Below are 27,255 nucleotides of genomic sequence, written 5' to 3'. Positions count from 1 at the left end.
GGTAAGCGAAGTATGAAATATGCTAAAGTAGGGTTGAGCTAGTGTAATAAAAGCGGATAAATCGGCGAGGCGTGTCGCGTTGGCGGAGAGGGGAGCGGGGCGACGAGCGAGGAAGATGGCGATAGACTTGAGCGGTGGCGGGACCGAGCGAGCGGATCGGGCGGGGAGCGAGAAGCGGGCTGAGTTCAGTGCGCCGCCACGCGTCGCTCGTATCGCGCGTTGCCGCTCCCGCTAGCGCATCCGCTCCGCTATGAAGGTGAAAGTCAAAGGCGCCCGTGCCAAAAACATGGACAAGCTGATCGCGGCAGTCCAAGCCCGCGAGTGCTTGTGGGACAAAAGTTACAGAGGGCACAGAAATCGGTTCAAGTTGGAGCGTTATTGGAACGAAGTGGCCACGGAAGTTGGGACCACTAGTGAGTATTGAAGGTGAACGGCCTGCGAGCGCGGCCATATTTGATGGCGCCATATTTTGTTGTTGTTGCGCGCAAGTCGACGCGCATTCGACTAGATAAGTCGGCGCGTTGCACTGACTTGGCGCTAGTTCCGCCCAAGATTATAAAAGATAGATAAGAGTATTTAAAAGTTAAAGTTACCTATATATGCACCTGGATGACAAAAAAGAGGACAAATAACTGACATTTATATTGAATATTACTATAAATTTAAATTAAACAAGAATAAATGCCAAATCGAATAATAATAGATAATAATTCATAATATTACCCGGTAAAAGAGAATATACATATACAATAATTAAATTCCTAAGCCATGCATAGTTTAAACTTATGATAATTACTTCAACACAAAATATTTATAACTAATTATTACTTTGAATAATTTAACGCCTAGAAAATAATGGGTGTCTCACCTTACACTCGATTTCCAGTGAGTTATATTTCGAGGACAGCTTTTCTTTAAAATATTTCTATTCTATATATAATTTGGTGAAAAATAAATTAGATATCACGACAAAAGATTTAGGCTGCCCGAAGTTAACTAGACATCTAACCAGACGCTAATACTAAGTAAGGCGCGCCCAACGTCATACTTCCGAAGCTCAAAATTACAATGACTTTTTATGTATTTCAAATGTTGGAAAAGAGTAATTACTGATTTTTTGACGGTACTTGGTAGAATCTACATTCAGAACCAGTAGTTTTACTTATTTTAGTAGTTTTACTTTTTTTAACATACATTTGTTTAATGTCGATTTAAAAGTGCTTGTAAAAGCCAACTCGAATAAAGTAGGTATATTCTGATTTGGTAAAGTAAAATGTTATTACTCTGTTTGATGGAAATTAATATTCTTTATTAAATGCGGATTAATTATCGTACATATTTCTTAATATATTAACGATGGGACATAGTATGACTACCACATAATCACATCACATCTTGTCGCGTTATTTTCTGTGACCATTTTAAGCTGTATAATACGTCCATTATTTTATGTTTGCTAGGGGTAACTAATAGTATTTTATGTTATAAACAGGTCAGGTTATTAAGTTTCTATGTATTTAAGTTTTACGTAGGAAGTAAGCTTCGAAATTACTCATCCGATTTCAAAAATTGTTTCACTAATACTCAGACTGTACCCTTCTGGATTGACATATAGGATATATTTTCTTGGTGATCATAATTGCAACGTAAGTAAGACTCACAATGTAAAAATGTCCGCGACAACGTATATTATATGTTACGGTTTATTTACAATTTGATAAAATTTAAATAAAATATATATAAAAATTTACTCAAATATTTGTATGATATACAGGCAAGTTTACCTCCGCCGGTAAACAAAAGTATCAACAACCTCATGATATGATGTCAGTAAATTATGATATATTTTCTTTTAGAAAATGCCGAATATGAAACTATGAAAAGTTATACATAACCACAATTCCTGAAAAAAATACCCCGTTAAGTATTTTTCGCCCGTTCTCAGGTTTGAGATATTTCTTTCCGAATTGATGGTAATTTTTTATCTATCAATAGCATGCCGAATGCTATATGTTTAATTAAAAAAATACTTTGATTTAAGTGTTAAAATTTCTGGTCTTGTGAATATAGTTTTTGTAATTGGTTTAAGTTATTAATCTAGGATTTTTTGGAAATATAACGGAACAAGACATCTGTGATTTGTCCAGTATCAAAAAAACTAGTAAGAAGAATAGGATTTTTTTTTAAATTGAATTATTCAGATTAAGTCCTTCTGCCCGTGAAACCGTGCTCTCGTTTTACCTAATTGCTAACAACTCATTAAAAATGTAAGAATTAATCGCTTATAAAATCCTTAATTAAATTAGAGACATAAGAAGTATCTATGTACGAATCAAAATTAAGGTAAAGCGTAGTGGAAGCAGTTCTTTATTATTATTTCTATTTTTCTCTTTCAAGGTCTATAAAATATAGTAGTAAAACATTATCATTTCTTATGAATGGAAACATATTAAACGTAATTCATTTTTTTTTCAGGTTTAAATTGCAGAAAGAGATGGAAGAACCTCAAAGATCAATGTCGAAAAGAAATGAAGAAAAATCCCAACGAATCCGAATGGCCACATTTCCAAAAATTAAAATTCATTCATCACCAATTTTTAGCGGAGGATGAAGAAGGCGACGATGACACAACAGATGAAGTATTCAATTCTCTTGATGAATCTATAAAACGGCCAAAACTTGGCTATACAATGAGAAAGAAATTACTCATGAACAAAAGGAGAACTATAGATGTTGATATGAACAAATTGATTGAATTAGTCCAAGTGCGAGATATTATATGGAATAGACAATTAAAAGGACATCACAATTGGTACAAATTAGATGAAAGCTGGAAGGAGATTTCTCGAGAATTAGGAGTTACACGTAAGTTTTATGTTAGTCAATGTTTTATTAATTTAGTCGTTATAAGATATTATTTATTAAAAGTAAATGATGTTGTATTACATAACTTTTTTAAAGACTAAAGTAAATACAGGACTAACAAATGAAAAATTCTACACCGACTAGAAGTATAAAACATAATTGTTAAATTTAAACCAGTTTTATTTTTTTACAGGAGACGAAGCGAGATTGAAGTGGAAATATCTACGAGATCAAGCAAGAAAAGAAGTTCGTAAACAAGGATCAGAATGGGAATATCTACCAAAACTCCAATTTCTTACAAATCAGTTTAACGATTACGAAGGCAACGATACCGCTGATGATCATTTCAATCAGGACACAGACTTCGATACGACCGCTGATCAGAGTAGTAGCTACTATATCGAGCCACCAACAAACGAAGTTAGCGTCAAAGATGATGAATTTGACGAATTTGACACGAAACCAATAATTATGGAGACTGATTTCTACGACGATGACGACGAAGCTCAAAAGAGCATTGGCAATAGTAATGATGTTCCCGAAGTAGCCAAAGATGAGGATATAGGTTTCTTCAACAGTCTTATACCGCATGTTAAAAAACTGGGGCCAGCCAAGAAGTTAATGTTGAGAATGAAGATCCAAGAACTAGTGTATAATACGGTTTATAACGAAACCTAGGACCGGCTTAATAAAGAAGACCTAGGGGTGCTTCTTTTGAACAATTTATAAACATAAAACTGCTCTAAACAGAAAAGTGAAAAAGTGTTTTATCTCAATATAATTACTTACAGAATGGTAGATTGAAGTGTTAGACAAAGGTGTAGTGGATTGTTGGTTTCTTGAGATATTTAATAGGTATTTGAATCGACTTTGTTTGACTTAACTTCCTTGACGTAGGTCATACTATTGTTGTTTATTGATAAAACCATTAATCAAGGGTTCATCATCAGAACAATATAATGTTATATTATTACGTAAAAACAAAATATTAAAATTTTTATAAAAACGAATATTCTGCAATATATAACCGATGTAAGAGAAAAGTAACTTAAGTATAGATTTTTTGTGTTATTTTATCATATACTATGATAGGTGGTTAATCACTCATAAACAATTATTGAAAGTTAATCAACAGTTTATTGATTAATGATAAATAAAAATGAGAAGTCGATATTATATGTAGATCGTTATATTTTAGACTACTCTTAAAATAAGTGTCTTATTTTATTGTCAGAAATAATTTTATCATATTGATTGAACATTACACATTTTTACATAAATCTATGAATAACATTGAAGTTATGTTACCTCTAGTTTCTGAAATAATGATCAAAGTAAGATTAAATGATCTGAACATCGAACGCTTTTGGCCGTCTATTACGTCATCAGCTGTCCAATCAATGACCTTTCAGATTAAACTAAAATTGAATCACATGATTGATCAGTATTTCAGAAACTGGAGGTAAGATTACTACTACAGAAACATTGAATAGTTTTAGTTATCTGTTTGCGATCGATCAGCAATAGACGTGTATTATTTGTAAGATGTGTGGAAGAGGGAGAGGGGGTACCTAGCAAGAAATAATTGCTACGCCTTTGTTGGTACTGATTGTTACTGTTATAATAATTCTAGCATCTGCTGCATTGGTTTACTATTTAAATATTGACTCGGTATGTTAATTAGAAGCTAGGAGTTAGCAAGCTAGATGTAGTAAGGTCATAAGTAGAAATTGTTCCCGATTTTGTTGTACACGATATCTAAGTAAATTTACCAGTGAATTATCCAGGCTCGCCTGATTGTTTACTCGATTAACCGTTATTTCAAACGTTAATGTTTTATATTACTGGTAACTGAGTCGATTTAATTATATATCATGTAGATTCTATGGATAAATGCCATTCAAAAATTGAGATCAAGAAATAAAAGAAAACTAAGGCGTTAAAATATTGCCATTTCATTCTTATGAGTGAAGTTAAAAAGGATAGCAAATCGGTTAGTCCGTGCTTTTATTTTAGGTTAGATATTGGGTACCACAAAATCAGGGCCATTGTAAGATATCTTACAACGTTTAGAAATCATTAAAAGACTGTTTATTTTGTAATGCACAAACTTGAACGTAAATATTTTTAGATTTATGATATTTATTTTAAATTTTTTGTCACATATTTAATTACAAGTTTATTCAAGTACGTCTTTACAATGTTTTATTAACACTTGAAAAATAAATACACCCCAAAATTGTTTAAAAACGAATATACTAACTAACATTTAGCTTCTGTACCTTTTCTCTTTATATTAGTATATTATAAAAAAAAATATTCTTGTTTTTTTTTTTATATTTTGTACAAGCTATAATAAAAACTCTTTGGAATAGTATATTTGAGACTTTTGACAGTTCATTTATAGACATGAGTGTTTTGATAGAACGATAACTTTAATTATAGATCTTATCTGTTTCTTAAAATATAAATAGCAATAAGATTGTTTTCTCTCTTGTTTTAAAAGATATTTTTAAAGTCTCAAACTAATACAAATTTGATACTTTTTTCAACATTTAATTACTAGCAAGCATAAAAACAAATGAGGAATATAGTAACAATATTTTCTCTTGTTTCTAGAGTTACTCTATGTAAGATTTTTTTTTTTTTTTTATAAACATAGACTCAGTTTTAGAGTGGGGATATAAAGGCCTGGTGATATAAAAGAAAGAATTGTACAATTTGAACCTCACGCCGTATACTGAGGTACGATCTCATAAGACTCTCTTAAGATGGACGTCATTGGCAGCTCGCTTACATACCTGTACGAGTATGAGCCAGGCGAGCTGTTCTGTAACCAACTCGAAATTTACACGAAACACGGTGTGAAATGTCAGAAGGTGGTATGTGACACTGACTTTAATAATAACAACATTTAAAATATACAGACATCAGAATAATGTTTCAACATAAATCGGTTTTTAACATTGCACTAATGAGATACGAAGCGAATTCCTATAGAATAGCAACGTTAACAGCAGTCGCACGATCAAAAAGAAACAGTATTCACTTATGTATATTATGCAGAAACTTTGCCAAATTGATGTACAATATATTTGTGTATTTATTTAAATATTATAACAAATCTTTGATTTAGTTCTTCATTACCTTTAGCATCTAAACCTTTTAATCTGGTCCAGTAAATCTTCATAATTATATACGATTCAGATCACTGCAAGAATCAATTATAGTTACAATGTTCGTAGCAGTTGGGTATATTAAATCTACAGTGTTATTCTGTAAGCACTCGCTTCGTTTTTCACTCGTGAAATCTTTATAGCAGACTAGCGGTGATAAGCTATTTTGATTCGTTTATTGAGTGTGGTATATAGATTTATAAAATATATGAATAAATCTGTATACATAAATAAATATATCCAAATTGAAAATAGCTGATGTATAATGACCCCGAGGAATGGTGGCAACGGTGATGTCAGCATCTCTGTTGAATCGCAATTCTGATTGTGAGAGCGAAAAATGGAGCGGTCCTCCTATCTCCAGAGGATTAACGAATTTTATAATCATTGTCAGATGTCCTGACATTCCACGATCGTGTTCTGTCGATGCATTTCGAGTGTGTTCTTACGTAATAGGTGTACCGAGCGTCGTATTATCGTTATGATTTATTATTATCGTCCATAGAATGGTCTATTTAAGAAACAATAAAATGTTACTATTAATAAATATGACTTATGATTATTTCTTTCCATTTTACACATTACGTATACTTGCTTGTAATTCTTATGTTGCAACCATGTTTATTTGAAGGTAGAGCTTTGATCAAACCCAGTTATACTTAGTATTATTTCTTCCTATTTGATACAATGAGCCAGTGTAACTCCAGGTACAAGTGACACCTTAAAACCGATTAAACCGCTTCGTTACGTAACGCGTTACGGCGCCAGTCTGCTTAGCTTTCCTTTCTCTTACGCATACGGCAGCGGGAGGCAGGCTCCTTTCTCAGCCTAACCCAAAGCGCTAGCTGTATTTCTGACAGTTAAGTTATCATTTCTGTCAGGCGTCCTGAGACACACATGTATTTGTTTTATTTTGTTTAAGCTACGTTATTATATTTTTGAGCGATGGAAATTTCCTTTAATATTTTAATGACGAGTCCTAAATAAGTAGTGAGCATTAAAAAATGAAGAAAAGGGTACGTCCAGGCTCAGCTGCGGATTTTAATATAATCCGGTAAAAAGACAATTCAAAAGTGCTTGTAAAGATTTGGATAAAGTAAATTTTAATTAATTCTATAAAGGTGCTTTCAACAAAGATTCTCGATACGTAAGTGTTGAAAGAGATTTGGGAAATTAATTTCTATTACATTAAAAGTCCTATTGTTGAAAATATTTAAGTAATTCTTAGAATCGTAGCAATATTTTGTAGATAAGAATCTAATTTTCATATTGCATGTTACTTTGTCAAGTGTGAATGACCTAATGCTTTGCTAATCGGTTACATATGCATTGGTAACCATGTATAGAACTATTAACTCACGTTAAATGAATTATTATTTAATAAAGTAAACTTTACTTAATAAATGTCATCTAAACTATTTTTATCTGTCTTTACTATTTTTCACCTCACACACACTAAGACATCGTGCAAGCAAGAATATTACACACACATACTAATGCAAGCCGATATTAATTTGATGTGGAGGGGCGCGCCTTTGTGAGTAAGTAATCTATGGATCCTAGTGACGGTTTATTTAGAATGAGACTATTAATAATATACGTGCTAAGTTTTTTTTATATTCGTATGTTATCGTACCACGACTATATTATTGAACCGACCTTTATTGCGTGTCTAAGTCACAAGAATTTAAAAGCAATATTTATAAATCTTTGGTGATCTCCTCCTGACCTATTTTAGCTTCAGTGTTCAGTCTCAAGTTAGACTAGCCAACTGTGCATGACAAATTGTAGTTCATAAGTGTGTGCGCAAATACAACTATTGTCATAATCCGATGGGATGGAAAATCAGACATGAAATTAAAGAGTTCGTGCGCTTAACTATTATTTTTTGTCGGGCTGATAAAAAACTATTGGGCTTATCTGTAAAATTCTCAGTAACATCCCAGTCTGGAAATTGGAAGTGTGTGCCTGTGCCTTGGGAAGAACGTTGGTCCTGTGCCTAAAATCTTTCCGATCGAGTCAGATTTTCCATCTAATCGGATCATAAGATTGACGTAATAGATAGTGCATCTGTGTTTACGCACACATTTCTTGAATATAATAACTCCTTTTAAGTTAGCCGGTCTCTCTTGAGATTAGCGGCCGTAGCCGAAATCGATAAGGACGGCATTATTACTATACGAAATTTGATCAATAATCAAATTTGAGAATAAATTTCCTCATGTAATTCAGCTCTTTTATGTGCAAAACTGACCTTACTTCATACATATGTATAAGTATATAACTACTCAAGTCTCAATCATGTGTAACCTTCATACCTCTATTATATAAGGGTCGATTATGACTCAAGAGTCGGTATCAGCGCTTTTATAAAACTGGGTCAGAGTAAGATACGCCCTTATCTCTTATCATGTCGAGATTTTTGGGAGTTATTGAGATGTTAATTAATGATACGATTTTAACTGCCTGTTTTTCAAAATGCTTATTTCGGCCTGCGAATATTTCGGCGAATATTACTAGCTTGTCGTCACGGCTTTGCATGCTAAGTATAAGAGTTTACTTAGAACGTTTATATCGTAATACATTAATTTATTGGTTTTAACGATTAGCAAAAGCTCCCAGTCGGCATATTTTTTTCCGATATCTTCAACCATTAGCTTCACGTTTTACATAAATACCCCCAAACGACCATCATGAATCACTCCGTCCATTGGTGAAAACAGTATAAAAAACCGTTGCAAATGTCTCGCCATCTTCACAGCACCCTAAAAAAAGACCTTCTGGGGTGCCTTACCTTTGGCCCAAGAATTTTCGAACCTCCTGTAACCTGGTTTAAGACAGGCCTGCCCAGACTCCTAGCTGCCATGTATTAAGAATTTCTCGAAAGAAAAATCCAATTCGTTTGTATTGGTTTGACCCGGAGTTGAAACAACGACATTAGCATATTTTGTGGTCTTATGTTCTAGCCAAAAGACCAACAAAAGACGTAAAACTATAAGAATTATATCTTTTTGGATCTTTATCTAGCTTACCAGAAAATTGACTACCAACCACAAACTAAAAGTAATCTTATAAGCCTTTTGACAGCTTTGCTAAGCGCCGAACACTCTCATTAGCTAAAACTAGGTCATTTGGGCTTTTGTAAATAAGGAAAAATAATACTACGTGACAGATACATACGAAAATATTCATGAAACTTCAAGAAAGCATCATGCTGAAACAGTTGTTTCTCTAAACGCCATTTGAAATGAGCAGGTATTTAATGGAATTGGATAATAAGTGACGTTGACCTTTGACGATCCAATCCTCTTTCAAATGCGATCGACGGACAACTTCAATAGAATCGATTGGTTGGTTTACGTTTTTATCTAATATTTTGAAAACCTTGAGCATGACATCTTTATCAGCAATCGTAATCATTGCTGACTTTATTTTATTCATTATCTAAATTATTTTGTTCTTATTTTTATTTAAGGAAGTGAGATTAATAAATCGTATTTCTGGTGGTAAATAGTTATTCATATTAACGACGGTTAAAAGTATAAAAATCTCATTAGATGGTCAATTAACTTCCAACCACGTGATCTGAATTGTATATATGTCCTTGGTGCCTATAGTTACATGATTTAATACAATGTTCTGGAAAGTATATTAATGATTTTGAGTTACATATAAGATTAATATTCCAGGTTTATTTTGAACAAGTTGTCTCCGGTGCATTAGCGTTTTATGGGTTAGATGTTAGATATAAAAATGTCCTATGTCCTTCCTTGTCCAATAGTTTGACATAGCAAGAGCCACAAACAGACCGACAGAGTTCTTTTCGTAATTTAAATGCTATGAAATTTTTTCGTAAGTTTCCATATCGTATGTATTATCATATAAACGATTCCTTACTCGTAACTCAAAAATGATCGGTTACTGTATTGTAATTCTGTGGAAATCATGATCGAATCAGAATTTCATAACCGAACTCACTCAACAAACATCTGAATTCAACAATATTTGGTATTCTAAGAAGTACAAGTTTATCCCAATTGCAAATATTTGCGTTTGAATAATTTAAAATGACATATTGTTTACAATTGAACCCAAACATTTCAGTATTATTGTGTAACGTTAAAACGGAGCGGTAATTGAAGACGTTGCTGACAAGTTATCTATTGATAGCTGTAACATTTCAAAAGCAACTGTTAATTTAAATAATATTAACTTTTAATTTGCCTATTGATAAAAAAAGAGTACTATTATAAGTAGCCATTATATACGACTAGTTGTCGCCCGCGGCATCGCCTGCGTTTTAGGGGTTGGTCGTCAGGTGTTAGGCAGGTCCTTCCTTAGAGTTCAAGAAACTACCTAAGCTAATTTTCATTTAATTCGGTTCAGTAATTTGGCCATGAAAGGGCAACAGACTGACGGACAGAGTTACTTTCGGATTTATAATATTAGTATAGATAAGCAGAGATATATCTATGTATTTATACCAATATTGAGCGAGGTTCAGCGATACAAAAGTGGTTGTGCTGTGGCGCCATCTAGTGACTATAACAAAATGGGTAGTACGAAAACATGCGCCATATAAATTCTATGTCGAAGTTTATTTATACCAAAAATATATTTTTATACGACTAAGGTATTTATGATTATGACCAGGGTATGTATGACTTCAGCAGGCTAAGTATGTGTTCAACTGTACTCGCATATCTTCTAAGTTACTTACTCTTCCACTTACTCACTTGCTTATATTGAATCGATAATTGCGAATTACATATGTTACGTAGAGCTTGCTATATTCGTCTGGAACTCATATCTATTGTTTTGCGTGAATGGTGAGTGAGTTAGGGTATAAAAGGTACGAGGTATATTATCCTTAGCCGCGCTTTAACGAATAGATACTTGGTGGTACGTGGAAGCTCATCTGAGTAGGGGCTACCCATATTTTTTACAACACAATACAAATATTTTATTATGATACATTATACATCAAAGAGGCCCTGTACCCCTAAACTAGGAGACCACGTATCTTAAGGGCCAGTGAAGTCACTTATCATTGATTACATTTGTTAGAGTTATTATTGAGTTTAAATTTTATGTTTAAATATTTTAACAAAATATAACGAAAAGGCAAAAAATGAATACAAAAATATGTTGAGCTAACGTAAGGAATTTTCAATTCATTATCATCACAACATCATATTAATATATATAAATATTTTAAACTTTTTTCATATGCATGTTTTGGTCTTTTTTTTAATGGTAATACTAAGGGCCATGATTAGCTACAAAACAAAAAAAAAACGATTAATAGAGGAGAAAAAATTACTGAAATTGTCTTTGCTTATTTACGAATAAGATTTACTCTGTGTTTTTGATGACGTCAGGGCTTATATTTAAATAATTTCTACGTCTTTCGGTTGTCTCAATTGTAATCTCTAGCGTGAAATAAAGATTAATAACTTCGTTAAACCGAGCTGAGATGGCCCAGTGGCTACAACGCGTGCATCTTAACCGATGATTGCGGGTTCAAACCCAAGCAAGCACCACTGAATTTTCATGTGCTTAATTTGCGTTTATAATTCTCGTGCTCGGCGGTAGAGAAAAACATCGTGGGGAAACCTGCATGTGCCTAATTTCTACGAAGTTCTGCCACATGTGTATCCACCAAAACGCATTGGAGCAGCGTGGTGGAATATGCTCCAAACCTTCTCCTCAAACGGAGAGGAGGCCTTAGCACAGCAGTGGGAAATTCACAGATTGTTAATATTGTATGTTGTAATGGTAATATTCGAAGATATTTATTCGATTTCAAAAATTCGTTTTCTAATAATATAAAATTATCCTTCAGGATGATAGGCCATATTTTATCCCGTTATTTAAGTCGATGGAGAAATGGTCAAGAGAAAGTTTCTTTGATAGTAATAAATATCAGAATACTTTGTACAGATAAATTGTAGAATCTATGAAGATCTGTTAAAAAAAAATCTGCAAAGTTATTGTTAATTCAATAATAATAAATAATTAATATTATTATGTTATACAGGCAAGACAGTCAGCCGGGTTTTGCTAGTATTGTATAAAGCGATTCAAAAATAAACTTTATTAATCCTCAGCCATGTAAATTTGTGTTTGATGCACTCGTATATATTTCCCGCAGGTTATTCACCTCGCATTTAAATAATACCATCAATTACATTTGGAAAGTTTACTAAAATCGCAGATATGGCTTTAGATTTATATACCTTAAGACATTATTCCGTTAATATGTTGCTTATTTATGTTGGTGGACGAGCATATGGGCCACCTGATGGTAAGTGGTCACCACCGAGCGGTATAAGATATATAGACATAGGCAATGGCGATGTAAGAAATATTAACCATTCCTTATATTGCCATTGCGCCACCAACCTTGGGAACTAAGATGTTAGGGCCCTTGTGCCTGTAGTTACACTGGCTCACTCACCCTTCAACCCGGGACACAAAAATACTGAGTACATTTGTTTGGCGGTTGAATATCTAATGAGTGGGTGTTAAAATATAATATAAATATAGACTTTGCTGAAATAACGCAAATTTTGTATCAAATGTATCATATCATAATGTATCAAACTTTTGAAATTATAAAAAATATAGTAGGAACTAGTAGTAGTGTCTGCCATTAATTTTTTCTATATTTTATTTCTAATATATTTTAAGATATCACAACGGCAGACATGCTGCGATCACGTTTTGAAAGTCAATTTTTATGCCTTGGCACGCTCGAAGGAACCCTCGATGGGAATAGTGAACCTCCAATTCCCCAACAGCAGATGAAGCAGTGTACCTGGCAGTAATATGCAATTTTCTACTTTACCGTAAGTCTGCCGATTACTGGCTCTTAGACTACTACAAAGCTTATAGAATCACGATTGAAAAACGTAACTAAAATAATATTATTCTTATATTATTTTTGGTACAGGCAAATATTTGTGAATGAATTAACATTATTTTGAATTCGAAAATTAAAAATCTACATCATAGAATATTTTGAAAAGATAAATAACAATAAAACCACGAGTTTTAAATTAGTTACTTTAATATGAAAACTGTTAGCTTATTTGAAATAAATCAAAGAATCTCTGTTGTATATTTAGCTTATGTAAAAGCACATCAAACAATGAAAGTAGGCAGTAATCGGATATACAAAGCATCTATTCCTTATGTATTCTTTGGATACACTTCAAAAGTTTATTGCTAAGAAAATGAATGCAACCTGAAAGCTAAATAGGTATCTGTGGGCATTCATTATAATTTATTGAACACGATCGTGGTGTTATGCCATTGAGTATTGTGATTGTTTTACGGCGTCGGTTTTGGCCGAGATTCAATCATGCGATGAATCATGGCGCTTCAGCGATCATGATCGCTCCGGATAAAGTGTTTTGTTTATAATTATGATTTAATAGCCATTGTTAATAAAAGAATGTTGGTTTTACGTGAAAGATTTTTATTGAAACGAAATTGCGGCTTTGGATGGATCGTAAAGTATTATGATAGGACTCTTTGTTTCTGCTTAGTTACATGGGTGGTCAATTATTTTGCCAAGATTTGCCATCCTTCCTGGATGGCAAATAGGTCTCCTTATGGTGGTTACCAACAGACCTTGGTGTTGTAAGATGTATTAACTATTTTTAAATCGCCAATACGTCACCAACCTGAGGATCTGAGATGTTAGGTCCCTTAAGGTTACAGTACACAGGCTCACTCATCCTTCAAACCAACACAACAATGCTAATTGTTAGTACTGCTATTTGAAGGTAGAATATGTGATGAACACCATCATGTCAAATATATACAGTTTTACCAATATATCTCATAAACAGCTTCGTAGGCGTAGTTGGTGTAATGGCTAGATATAAAGCTACATATTCCGATGTTCTGGGTCCGACCGCAGGTCGGGCCTGTAAAAAGTTGTTTGATTTTGTTTTTGAAAACTTCTCAGTAACAGCCAAGTGTCTGAAGTTGAAGCATGTAAAACCGTTGCTTCTATACCTGAACTCTTTCCGATGACTGTCCCATCGGATTATGAGATTAGGGTAATAGAGAGTCCACCTGTGGAGGCACACACACTTGTAAACCATAACATATCCCGTGTAGTTGGCTTTTCTCCCTTGAGATTGGAAGCCGTGACCAAAATCGATGAGACACATATAATACTCTATCTTCTCCTTTTGAATCTCATCAGTGATGAAATACATAAGGGTTATAAGCAAAGCTGACTAGTAGTACGCCATTTGTATTTAACGTAACCCCGTTATGCCTCACCGATCTCATACTTCTACCAGCAAATACCACAGTTCATATTTGTATTTAATACGATTGGGATGTAACTGTTATTGTATGTTAAGTTATAAAAACTATTTCTCACAATGATGATGTTTCTCTGACCGATTGCAGCTACAGCGGACATTCTTAAGCGAGTCTAACTAAATACGCAGAAAAAGTGTACGCAATATAGGGCAGTTTTTATTATGTCACTCTTATAATCTGACGATTCAAAGCTTAGGAGAAATTGCTTTAGGGCATTCCGAGACACGGGGATGTAGGGACTGTCTTCGTTCTGCTATTGAATTTTTTTTTTACTGTTTTTTTTTCAGTCCTCATAAAATATATTTACAAAGAAATATAAGAGATTACCATTCCATCAGATATCAAGATTTATAGAATTCAATATCTGCGTTTGCACTCTATGAATTGTTAGTGCCTAATGTTAGTAATTATATGTTATATTTATATGACGTTAGAGTAAACGAAGAAAATTAATATATAAATACATGTCTCTGCAGAAAATGCATTGGACATCGATTTCAATAGAATAACGCAACAATAGACTGTCGGAGTGACGGCATATCAGAATCTTTTACAGCGCGAACAGAAATACCGGTACGTGACTATTGAAACTTGTGCCTTTAAAAATATATGGGTCAAGGGATATAGCTGTTATAATATAACTGTGTATTCTGACAGATATATCGTTAAACAGAATAATAAACAAATTAGGTTTTTTTAAAAGATGAGATTGTCTTTTAAATATCTTGTTTATTTCATTTCGTATCTTACGACATCCGACTCACGGTGATACGCCATTTTGTTACGTGCGTCATTTAAATTTTATAATCATTATATACAATTTCTATAATAATTTAGTCTTAACTTAGAAATCAAACAATGTTTACTAGCTTTTCTTATATAATTTGATAAGAATTTTAAATAATGTTTTACTGGATGAAAATGACATCTCACAGTGAAAAAATGTATATATATCGAGAATCAATTTTCCCGCCATGACGAGTATCTGTCAATGTTCGTGTTAACAGATTAAAAATATAACATTATAATGTTTAATAGACAAAGTGACAGAAACTCGTCTGTAATATACAGATAATAATAATTCATATAATATTTAATATAAGGTTTTCGAATATTCGAATTGAGTCTTACATATCGCATATTACATTCTGTCATTTTACACTAGTGTTCTGCGGTGAAAATCGAGTTTCTTCTTACAGAATACCCCTACTGGAAAAGCGACGCTCAATCATAATCATGTTTTTATTAGTGTGGTATAATCATGATGGGTGAAGAAAAAATGGGCCTGATGAAACTGCCACATGAATATCACTCCTCATTTAAGCAGCGTGATGGTATTAGATAAGCCTTCTCCTCAAGATTACCATCTGACTTGGCAGTAGGGCTTTGCGCAAGCTCGTCTGGGTAGGTACCTTGCACCCATCAGATTTTTTGCCACCAAGCAATACTTGTTATTATTGTGTTCCGGTTTAAAGGGTGAGTGAGCCAGTGTAACTACAGGCACAAGGGTCATAACATCTTAGCTCCCAAGATAGGTAGCGCATTGGTGATGAAAGGAATGGTTAATATTTCTCACAGCGCTAATAGCTAAGGGCGGTGGTGACCACTTAACATCAGGTCACCCATTTGCCGGTCCGCCTACCTGTGACACAAAAACAGGCCTTATATTACCAGCGGGCTATCGACAGACTGATAAAAGGTAACATATATCATGCAACAATATAAACACTTGAAAACCTTTTTTTTTTAACCGTCTCATTTATACTCGTCTGTTTATTCTATCAAACTACTATCAAGAAAGTTACTATGACTATAAAAGTGTATGACGGGTTATTTTTAGCGTGAGTGACGTAACACCAAGATACTCCAAGCATTCCTTTAAAACAAATCGATAACGTAAAAAATCCGACCTCCACTAAACGAGAAACCAAATCAAAGTGTAATATAAACATATAAACAGACAGACGGCCTTGCTTTACACTAATAACACATTGTTTACTAAACGCCGTGTCTTGGAAAGTTACGAGAGATATTAAAATTAACCCATTATGTAGATAATAAAAATTTTTGTTACATGAGTTTGCATTTTGCAATATTTTATCTTTCTGAAGTTCAAATTTTCTTTATTTTCAGGGCTACGAAATAAGTTCGAAACGTGTTACGTTTTATTGATTTGATCGTAAGACGAACGCGATCTTGCAAGTTTTAATTGTGTTTCAACCACCTTCCGGACTTCCGACTATAATAAAATGTCCTGCCACTGTTTCTAAATCTCATATTCAACCAAGCAGCAATACTTAGTATTATTGTGTTCCGATTTGAAGGGTAAGTGAGACAGAGTAACTACAGGTATAAGGGGCATAACATCTTAGCCCAATGTCTGAGCGGTGATGACAACTCACCATAGGGTTAACAAACGATCCTCCGCCTACTTATAAAGTTAAAAAAATCTGCTTCAAGTCGGTTGGTAGACATAGATGAATTAATTCAACACGTGTATTTCTTCACGATGTGTGTCTACACCGTTGAGCTGTCGATAAATGATCACGTATAACTAAGTAATATGATAGGGATGCTTGGCCGGGTTTGAACCCGCACATGTGCTCTAGAGCCATCACGCTTAACATGTGTTAAATAGATATAGAAAACCAGTTCGTGATTAAGAAATTTTAATATTGATTTAGATAGGATCGAAATACGCCGAGTTTTAGAGTAGCTAAAAGACAAAAGTAACATTATTGAGATCATAAAATAAGATCAATTTGACATATTTTTTATAATAAAAAAACAAGTGTTAGTCACGCGTGTCTGCTATTTTTGTGTCGATATAAATACTCACGCAACTGGAGCGGGCCGTGTCCCTTAGGATTCCGTTGATATAATATTATAATAAATATTTTTGGTCAGCAATAGTTATAATGTATCAAAAGATCTTTTGTTACTTAATTTTTCATATTTATTCGACTTTTCTCATTTATAAGTGGTATTTTCTTCTTCTAGATTCACAATATTTTTTGAGATTATACACAATAAGTTTTGTTATGTAATATTTTCGATATTTAATAGAAAATATGTTCGTCTGGGAAGGTACGACCCACCCGTCACATATTCCACCGTCAAACAGCAATATTTAGTATTGTTGTTCTCCGGTTTTAAGGTTCTTAAGCAGGGCCGGATCGTAAGTTTAGGGGGCCCTGGGCTAACACTACTCAGGGGCCCGCCTGAGACATATCTGAACGTACACTTGAATTAAATGGATTTGATTAACTGCAGGACTCGCAGGGCTGTTTAATTTAATAAAGTTATGGATTCTTTCGCATTATCGTCTATTTTTGACTTTGACTTGACTTAACTGGGGCCCCCTTGAATCCACAGGGCCCCGGGCTGAAGCCCAAAAAGCCTTATGGTAGATCCGGCCCTGGTCTTAAGGGAATGATTATATGATAGATTGGTAGCATATAGTACACAGTTGTACATTGACAATGTAAGCAATTTTTATTTATTTATTAGTGCCAACGCCTAGGCGGTGATGATCATGGTGTTATCTATCACCAGGTGGTCTATTTGAAAGTTTGCCTAGCAAATATATTTTTTATTTTTTTATTTATATATACTGTGCTAATGCAATTGACACTTAGAATGGTAAACGGGCCACGTCGAAAACTAAGGAACTCCAGTCACAATTTCGTAAAATTCTCTGCTAGTACCTGTATGTTTCAAAACGAAGGCCTCCTGAATTATAAATTTCTTACTTTTTAGGCTGTGCTCTTATATGTAATTCTGAAAAAGTTCGATTTTGTACGTAAATAATTCGATTTAATAATAGTTGCGTGCACAAAAATAACATCAAAACATGCCTTGATAACATAACCAAAACATACATTAACCTATTCTTTTCAAAAGAATATACGTATTCTTATTTTAAAATGAACACACACATTAACATTTTATGTAAACAACATAAGAATTCTTATTTTAAAACGCATGTTGTCATCCAATTAACGGAATTATTGTTATTGATAAAATCATAAATTCACTGGACGGAAAAAAAACAATCGAATTTAGGTCATGTGCATAGTGACCTGCCGTTTCGTGCTTAATCGTGTAAATACGATGCAGGTAAGCCGATTACGTGTCGAAGTCGACTAGTTTTTATGTCATCGAGTTTTCATTTGAAATATTTTGTTGTACAATATAAAATGTACTTGCCTCACTATTTCAGCATGTTATTTTATTACATTTTGGAGTTTATTTAAAAGATTGAAACGTATACAACAAGGATATCCACGATTTGACAGAAGATGCACTTGGTGGTAGGGCTTTGTGCATTTCCGTCTGGGTAGCTACCACCCACCTATCATATATTCTAGCGCCTAGCATCAACGCCTAGTATCGTTGTGTTTCGGTTTGAAGGGGGAGTGAGCAAGTGTAGGTACAGACTAGGCACGTAACATCTCATTTCCCATGATTAGTGGCAAGCAAGTTAGCAAGAAATGGTTAAAATGTCATATAAAAGCTGTGTGTTCGGATCACAAGCACAGCTCGATGGCGAAGGAAAACATTACGAGAACCTGCAAGTATCGGGTGAAAAACTGCACACATCTACCATATTATGGAAGCGTGGAATTAACTCTAAACAATTTAAAGAAGATTAGTCCTTAATAGTGGTAAAATACAATGTTATATTTTATATTATACAATGGATAGTAATGTTTGTATTCATCATCCTGATCAATCAGGTTTGGAATTTATTCCACTACGATGTTCCATTTCGGGTCAGCTGATTTAACATTGATCAAATTTTCTTCCAATGCTTCTATACTGTAAAGTTTTCACAATATAAATTATAAACACACGAGTAAAGCAGTCATACAAGATTTATATTCAGCACAATGTATTATTTTTATTGACTCTTTCTTATTTTATATATGGATAACAACGACACAATATTTTCATAGGTTTCGTATAAATAATGAGTATCTGATATTTGTTCCTGTCGAAGACTCAGAAATGTACAATGACTTACCTAACGATTGAACTATGCATAGAATATTCATGTGATCAAACCATTAGATTATCTCGTCTGTTATAAATTATTCAATAATGATAAATAAATAAATAGGATTATGGTAATATAAATGTCTCCAGAAGTTATTCGTTAGCGAACAAAGGTTACTGACGTATCTCAGGGAATTAGCAAGCTGAAGACTCAATGGGCAGGCCACGTGTATCGCAGCATTAATGACTGTTGGAGCATATTGATTCTTGAGTGTGGGGACACTTTAGCTGGGAAAATTGAGAACAGTGGCTAGTCATGGTAGAGGTCCATAGCCAGAAGTGGACTCACATGGTCTGATTATCAGATTACGATGATTATAAAATAAGTATCATGTCTGCCTCATTTGTCTTGTGACTAGATATAAGGCCGCAGATTCCGAGTTCCTGGTTTTAAGGTCGGGCCGATGGAAAGTTATGGCCGGTTCTCCTCGGTACAATCTGCATTCCGCACCGGTGGTAACTTCACTTAATATAGTTTGTCAAATGACAATTCAAAAGTGCTTTTAAAAGCCCACTTGAATAAAGTATATTTTGATTTCGATTTTTTAATTGGGTTTTTCTATCAAAAAATTCTCAGTATCAGAACGGAGTCTGGCATTTGGAAATGTATACAATTTCGTGGCTCGAAAATGTATTAAAACTCGCAATCATCAGTTATGATGCATAACTGATGATTGCGAGTTCAAACCCAGCAAGCACCACTGAATTTTCACTTTGTGTTTATAATTCATCTCGTGCTTGGCGGTGAAGGAAAACATCGTGAGGAAACCATCCACCAACCCACATTGGAGTAGCGTGCTTGAATAAGCTTCGAAACCTTTTCCTCAAAGGTAGATCATAACCTTAGCCCAATAGTGGGACATTTACAGGTTATTATTATACATCACACAATGATTCTGATCCGTGCAGAAGACATATCGCAAAGATTTTATTGGGTAAGAATATAAAACTAAGAAAATTTCTAAGACCTTGCGAAGTTAATAAAAACGCAAAATACTCGTAATTAAATTTCCATAAAATTAAGCTCGTAATATGAATATAATATATTATGAAATGACACATAAAACAAATAATAGAACAGACACATGGTTTGAAAATCAGATAAAATTAATACAAACGTTCTACAGAGGTTATTAAACTTAACGACTTGGTTCAAATGCATAATACACATAGTTCGGCCTACATTCTCGCAGTCTATTCTTGCTGTCTCGGTTTGAAATAGTTCGTCTGAGTAGCCACATATTCTCTGAAAGGGCATCTATGCATGATATAAATAGACACATTAAAATTATATATTAAGCTACAAGTATACGAAATAGATTGTTCGTGTCCCGATCGAGTGCCGAGTGCACTAGGCTTAGAGCATCTCCACCGCGCTGTTAACTCTAGTTTGGTGGACACGTATTCCCATAGCGAGTTAGGTTGTAGGAAATCGGTAGGAAAATTTCGTACGTCACTAATTAAAATATGTTTTATTCAAGTAGGCTCATAAAAGAATCCTTTTAATCGTCATGTTGCAGTGTTGTACTGAACGTAAAGCTACCACTGGTTCGGAATGTAGATTCTATAGATAGAAGAACCTGCAAGAAATTCAGTCATATTTTCCACCTTTTTAATTACATATGTCAGTAAAGTCCAATTAAATATATATCCAGCCTAGAAATCCATGAATACAAGCCCAAGTTATTTATTATCTTGAATATAATCTTGTATTGAGTAATATGCCGTATTTATCAATGTTTTTTTGACATGAGCTTTAAATTTTTTAATGGGCCAATTTCGAAATAGCCATGGAATGTTGAAACTGAAGTCCGAAACTAGGCGTTAGTGTACCTTTTCTCCTCGTGTCTGATATCTCGTGGCAATCATTGTCACCGTTTCTTTGAAATGTCTCTAATGTCTAACGACAGTGATCTTTACCTGTTGGTTAGTGGTCATCGACAATTGGCTCATTTGACTGCATCCCTACCGATACCATAAAAATATAAAGACATAGTGTTTCTTCAGGATTCAAACTTGCCGTCTTCAGTTGATGTAAGTATTTTGTTGATTTTATATAACACTGGGACATTCTGGCTCTAAGATACTTCCAAAAACTGATTAACAGATTTTAAACATAACTAACTGCAGTTAAAATATCTGGATGGTAAAGGTGTATGTAAAAATATACTTGTAGTTACTTTAATTCGAACACACTAGCAATCACCGTCCCTTTAAACATTCAAAGACAATTCAAATCATATTGATTATTAGTTTTCCCTAGTCCCAGCGACGCATACCGCGGGGGGAGGAGTGCATATAGCGACAACTACCACGCAGCCATACTTAGTATTGTTGTTCTCTGGCCTATCATCCTAGTTGATAAAGTTGATGGCACATTGGCAATGGACGTAATGATAAAATTACTCAAGACGCCAATGTCTGTGTGGTGTCAATGTGATGAGTGATGACCACTCACTATCAGATGGCCAATTTGCCAGTCCGGGCAGTGGTGACTATTTACTATCAGGTAGCCCATTTGTCTATAAAAAATAAATACATATATTCCATATGAAAATCGGTAACATTTGAATAGAAAATTATAGTATCAAATCTCTGTCCCGTTGCCAAAATATTACATAACGATCATTCTGTGTTCGTTCTAACCACTTAGCGGAGCAATTACACCGAAAATGACACACTTAAATCTTTACGATTCATAAAATAATTTACGTTTCAAAGACAAAGGAATCATTTCGTGTTTTTGAATTGGATTTTCCGCGCACCTTATTGTCACAGCTTTGTTAATTCATTTCTTCGAATCGTCGAAAGAATTTGAAACTGTTAAATTAAAAAAAAAAAAATGAATAGAATTTTAATATCGAAGTTAACACAATTCGTACATTCAACACCGTTTGAAATGTTTAATTGAGATTGATGACCTTTGATGTTTTTATTTAAGTTAGTATATAATTAGTTTCATAAATTCTTTTAATGATAATATGGAGGTTAATATCTTTGTATATAGTTGTATATCACTAGCGACCCGCTCCGGATTCGCTCGGGTTGCACTAATTAGATGGACAAATAGTGTCAGACTTGTCTTTAGAGCTGTGAACAATTCCACGATATATATTTTTAACGATTAAAGTGTTCTAGTGGCTAGGTCATAAGTGCTTCTCCTGAACTTGTCGTCGGTTGCGTCAGATTTGCAATCCAATCGGTTTTGAGAGCAAGGGAACAGAACCTGTGTTTGACCGTACACCTGTGCACTATAGTACATATCAACTACGCAATTAGCTGGTCTTCTTTAAGAGTGGCTCCCATGGGCGAAATCGATCTGGACGTAATCATTATCATAATTTCTTTTAAATTAATTTTCCGGAGTTTTGATTTTTTGTTGGTGAAATATGTAGAATTTCAGGTTCATTGAGTAATAAATGACATGACATTTGTGACGTGTCACAACGGAAATTTTAAAAAGGTGTACCAACTAGATAGTCTAGATATCTAGATTGAAGTACTTGCAGGTTTTCGTTTATTTTTTGTAATCTTTGCATTTTCCGTTTTGCTAAATATTTTCCAATGTCATATGTACCGTTACAGTCTATTTTTGTGATATTTGTCAAAAAATTCATTCTTATTCTTATATCTTTTCGAATTTCAGTTAGATGATATTGTTCCAAAAATAAACGATCAAAAAACGTATTTGAAAATACAAATGTTAAGCCCTTTTCAAAGTGACAACATTATTTTTTACGCTATTATAAAAAATCCGAGGTTACGATGTTTTTCGATGGAAATATGCCATTCTATTTCCAGTTTACAAGATGGATGGATTTGCAAGATATGTTATTCAAAATGAAGTGTTACATTTTTATGAATATAATTTAGAATATAATAAAACTATATTTTATATGATGTGAGAATTTTATATGATTTGTTGATGTTATATATTGTTTAAAAGAAAATTTGCTTCTGTTATCCTAATACATTTAAGATGTATTAAAAAAAACGAGAACGTGAGAGACTACATATTCATAATCTGTATTATAAAAAAAATGTTTTAATGACCGATTTAAAAGCTTTTAATCATATTCTGCCAGAACTAATTATTACAAATATACGATAAAGTCTGTCTTGTCTTAAATAAGCTTAATAATTGTATAAAATTTTGCACACAGATCTTTACGATATTTTACAAAGCGACGTTTAGTAACTGATTCATAATTTAAAAGTTCCTTGTTTAAAAGAAAATCGTCAGGTACCCTCAGACATGACTGTCGTCACGAGCAAATGAATTAAAAACCAGCTTCTATGTTTGTTGTCTCAAATACAACGTTCTAACAGTTTCAAATACAATATATAAGCTTCAAAGGTTAATGACAGTAGAATTTCAAGAAACAGTAGAAATCATTAAGTAAATTTTAGAAAAAGTTGGTTGATTTTGTGCAATTTCTCTTTAATGTGCATTAAAGTATATAAATAAATAAATGTAAATAAAATATTCCAAAACACCACGCCCAAAAACCGTTTAGCATTCGTTTGGTTGTTCTGATGTGGTCGATGTTTTAATTTTATAAAGTTTCTCCGCAAATAAAATCCTTAATGATACACATGTCTTATTTTATAACACGAAAACACTTAACAGAAGAATTATATTAAACAAACGTCTTCAGAAATAATGAATGATTTTGCGTGTTTCCAGTTTATTGTTATTTGGAGAAGTTTTCGTGTTTGTTACGTTCAATTTGAAGCGAAGTGGTTCAGTGAAAGACTGACTGTTAACCAAGGAACGCGGGTTAAATCCGGGTCATGTATTGAATTTATGTTTATAATTCGTCTCGTATTCGACTAGGAATTCGTATTTGTAATCGAGGACGAAATTTTGCAACACGTGCATCCATATAACCGTTCCGGATCAGCTTGATGGAATAATTAGCAGGTTCTAAGTGGTAACTTTTCTTTAAAATTAAGTTTTAACAGTCTAATCTTCAATATAAAATGTTATTTAAGTTCTTGATCCTTGCAAATGGCAAGAAAAAGAGCTGGTCATCTTAGCTCTGACTGTCATAATCTATACTCATACATAATAAAGCTGAACAGTTTGTTTGTCTGAACGTGCTAATCTCAGGATATACTATCTAATCAGATGATTGAAAAAATATTTTTGCATATTTATTAAAAGAGATAAAATAAAGACTGCCCATTAACGCCCCATCTCAGCAGTAACGTTTAATGCGGAGCAGCAAAAAGCGATCATAAAGCGTATATGGTCTGGATTCTTTGTGGCAGATACTAACCTCGGAACAGGTCGTCTTATATTTATAGTGTATAAATCTTCTTTGACCTGCTTTCTCTTCAGCCGACGTAAATAAAACATCCAAATATCCTCTACTTTTTCGAAAAACGTGTCAGGTCAAATATGTGGAGAATCGAATACAGCGTCGAAATACAGTGTTATTCAGTAAGAACTCACAACGTATCACACACGTGTATAAATTTTATAGTCATGTCGCATATCACTTTCTGACATTTCAAGATCGTGATCTGCGGTGAGTTATAAGTTTGTTTTTTACGGAATAGTTCTGCTGTACATTTTTTTAAATTTTAGGTTTGGAATTTTCAAAAATTTTATTAATACAATTAACATATATATTTGTAAAATATAATTATCTACGAAAGATTATTATTACTGCTTCATTGTGAAGCACCGTTCATGACATTTTCGTAAAAAGCATTATGTTCCAAATAGATAACTTGGAGTATACACCAATGTAACTTAGAGGCAATACAACAAATTCCAATTTAAAAAAAAAAACAAGAATTTATTGATTTATTCTTGTGTCTATATAATAATTAATTTAATGTCACATTTTGAAACATTATAGGAAAAAGTTATCGTTATCTATAATCCTTCTCCATTTCTCAGTTCAGAAGTCAATACCGCCCGGTTCATTATGGAAGTACGTAAACTTAAAACGCACTGAATAAATGTTTCTAAACAAAGGCTATTTATAATCATTTCTGTTTATGTTTCAGATGTAAACGTTCTGGTAAACGCTGCGAAAAAAAACCGCAGATATTTTAAAATAGATTGAAAATGTACGCCAGCAATCATCTCAAGTCTACGTATACAATGTTTTTGGGTCTATTTGAAGCTTGGATGGTAAATCTGCAAGCGAGATCAATGAGTGGTGAGGATGATGACGTCGTTCTTCTGAACAACTTAGACCAACGTAGCCTTTGGTTACTGCGACCAAAAGTATGTGTATAACAAAGATATTAAGCTCCTTAGTCTGAAGGGAACGAGTTTCCAAGGAACGGAACTCTACCGCCAAAGAGTCTAATCATATTCAATATATGTACTTAATTAGATTGACAAAAAAAAAGACCCGCTGAGTTTCTTTCGCCGGTTCTTCTCAGGTCAGGGTGTTTCCTTTTCCGAACCGGTGCTAGTGTTTAATTTGACTATCAATAAGTAAGTAAAATGGCTTCTATATTGAATAAAGGATAATACTTAGTATTGCTGTGTTTCGGATTGAAGGGTAAGTGAGCCATTATAATTACAGGCACAAGGAATTTAACATCTTAGTTTTGAAGGTAAGTAGCATATTGGCGATGTAAGATTTTTATCAGGTATAATATTTTTAGAAGGTTAATAGTTTTTACAGAGGTTAAAAGCGAAATCACTAACATGGCATTTGAGGAATTTTACGCAGCGACCCTCAATATTTACCCCATATTAATAGAATGTAATATTTCAGTTTGGACGGATTTAACCGAAAAAGCAAGAATGTACTACTCGAGCAGATTGAAATTTTCATCTTTCCAATTAGCGGACGTCCATTGATATATATAAGTTTTTCCGACAGATTTCTGCAGAGGAATTTGTATTGAATTCCACCTGTGTCGTCATTTCAAATCATAGGAATTAAAATAAATATTAATCATCAACAGCCTGTAAATTTCCCACTGCTGGACTAAGCCCTCCTCTCCTTTTGAGGCTTGGAGCATATTCCACCACGCTGTTCCAATGCGGGTTGGTGGATATGTATATTAATAATACATAAACATTGATAAAAATACAATTGCTTAATTATTCTAATACATATATGTATGTATATTATGATGATATCATCCAGCCGATTTTGGTTATGGCGGTGAATCTCATAGGGGACCAACCAGAACGCAGAACATGTTATAGTGCACAAACACAGGTGCACTTTCTATTCCGTCACTCACACCGAAAATAGTTCAGGCATAAGGAACTTCTCTGCCTCGGAGAGCAAGTAAAGCCAACTTCCAGAGTTAGGGCTATTACTGACAATTTTTCGACATAAAGTTCAATAACTCGTAGGGCATTCAATGCATGTGTATTGTATAAGTCTGATGGAGTAAGGGCACAGTTAATGTAAAATAAATTGCCGAATTATAACATTAACCAATTTATCAGAGTAACAAATCATAGTAGATACTTGGTGGTAGAGCTTTGTGCAAGCCCGTCTGGGTAGGTACCACCTACTCATCAGATATTCTACCGCCAAAAAACAGTACTCAGTATCGTTGTGCTTGTAGGGTGAGTGAGCCAGTGTAACAACGCCACTACCAAAGATGTTATGTCTAACATCTTAGTTCCCAAGGTTGGTGGCGCATTGGCTATGTAAGGAATGGTTAATATTTCTAACAGGGCCATTGTCTATAGGCGGTGGTGACCACTTACGATCAGGTCGCCCATGTGCTCGTCCGCCTATACCATAAAATAAAAGATAATATGTAACGCTAATTACAATGATAGTAACAAAAAAAAAATGCATTACATAAAGAAAAA

The 27,255-nt window shown here is 33.8% G+C and overlaps 2 protein-coding genes across 5 annotated transcripts in view; one reads left to right on the top strand and one right to left on the bottom strand.

The window, feature by feature from the left end:
• The window catches only part of LOC113393983 (uncharacterized), a 59,810-nt gene that overhangs the window by 13,943 nt on the left and 18,612 nt on the right, over window positions 1-27,255 (bottom strand). The gene's annotated exons all lie outside the window — the stretch shown is intronic.
• Window positions 175-3,883, top strand: LOC113394019 (uncharacterized). Its single transcript, XM_026631199.2, has 3 exons — window positions 175-413; window positions 2,476-2,865; window positions 3,059-3,883. The coding sequence occupies exons 1-3, from the start codon at window positions 251-253 to the stop codon at window positions 3,541-3,543; spliced, it is 1,038 nt and encodes a 345-aa protein (XP_026486984.1). The 5' UTR covers window positions 175-250; the 3' UTR covers window positions 3,544-3,883.

This window comes from Vanessa tameamea, chromosome 26, assembly GCF_037043105.1.
Source record: "Vanessa tameamea isolate UH-Manoa-2023 chromosome 26, ilVanTame1 primary haplotype, whole genome shotgun sequence".
NCBI lineage: Eukaryota > Metazoa > Arthropoda > Insecta > Lepidoptera > Nymphalidae > Vanessa > Vanessa tameamea.
This window is presented reverse-complemented; position numbering and strand designations above follow the sequence as displayed.

Coding starts and splice junctions, on each gene's coding strand:
- LOC113394019 (XM_026631199.2), top strand. CDS start 251: ATGAAGGTGAAAGTCAAAGGCGCCCGTGCCAAAAACATGGACAAGCTG. Junction 414..2,475: donor CACGGAAGTTGGGACCACTA/GTGAGTATTGAA, acceptor TTTTTTTTTCAG/GTTTAAATTGCAGAAAGAGA. Junction 2,866..3,058: donor TCGAGAATTAGGAGTTACAC/GTAAGTTTTATG, acceptor ATTTTTTTACAG/GAGACGAAGCGAGATTGAAG.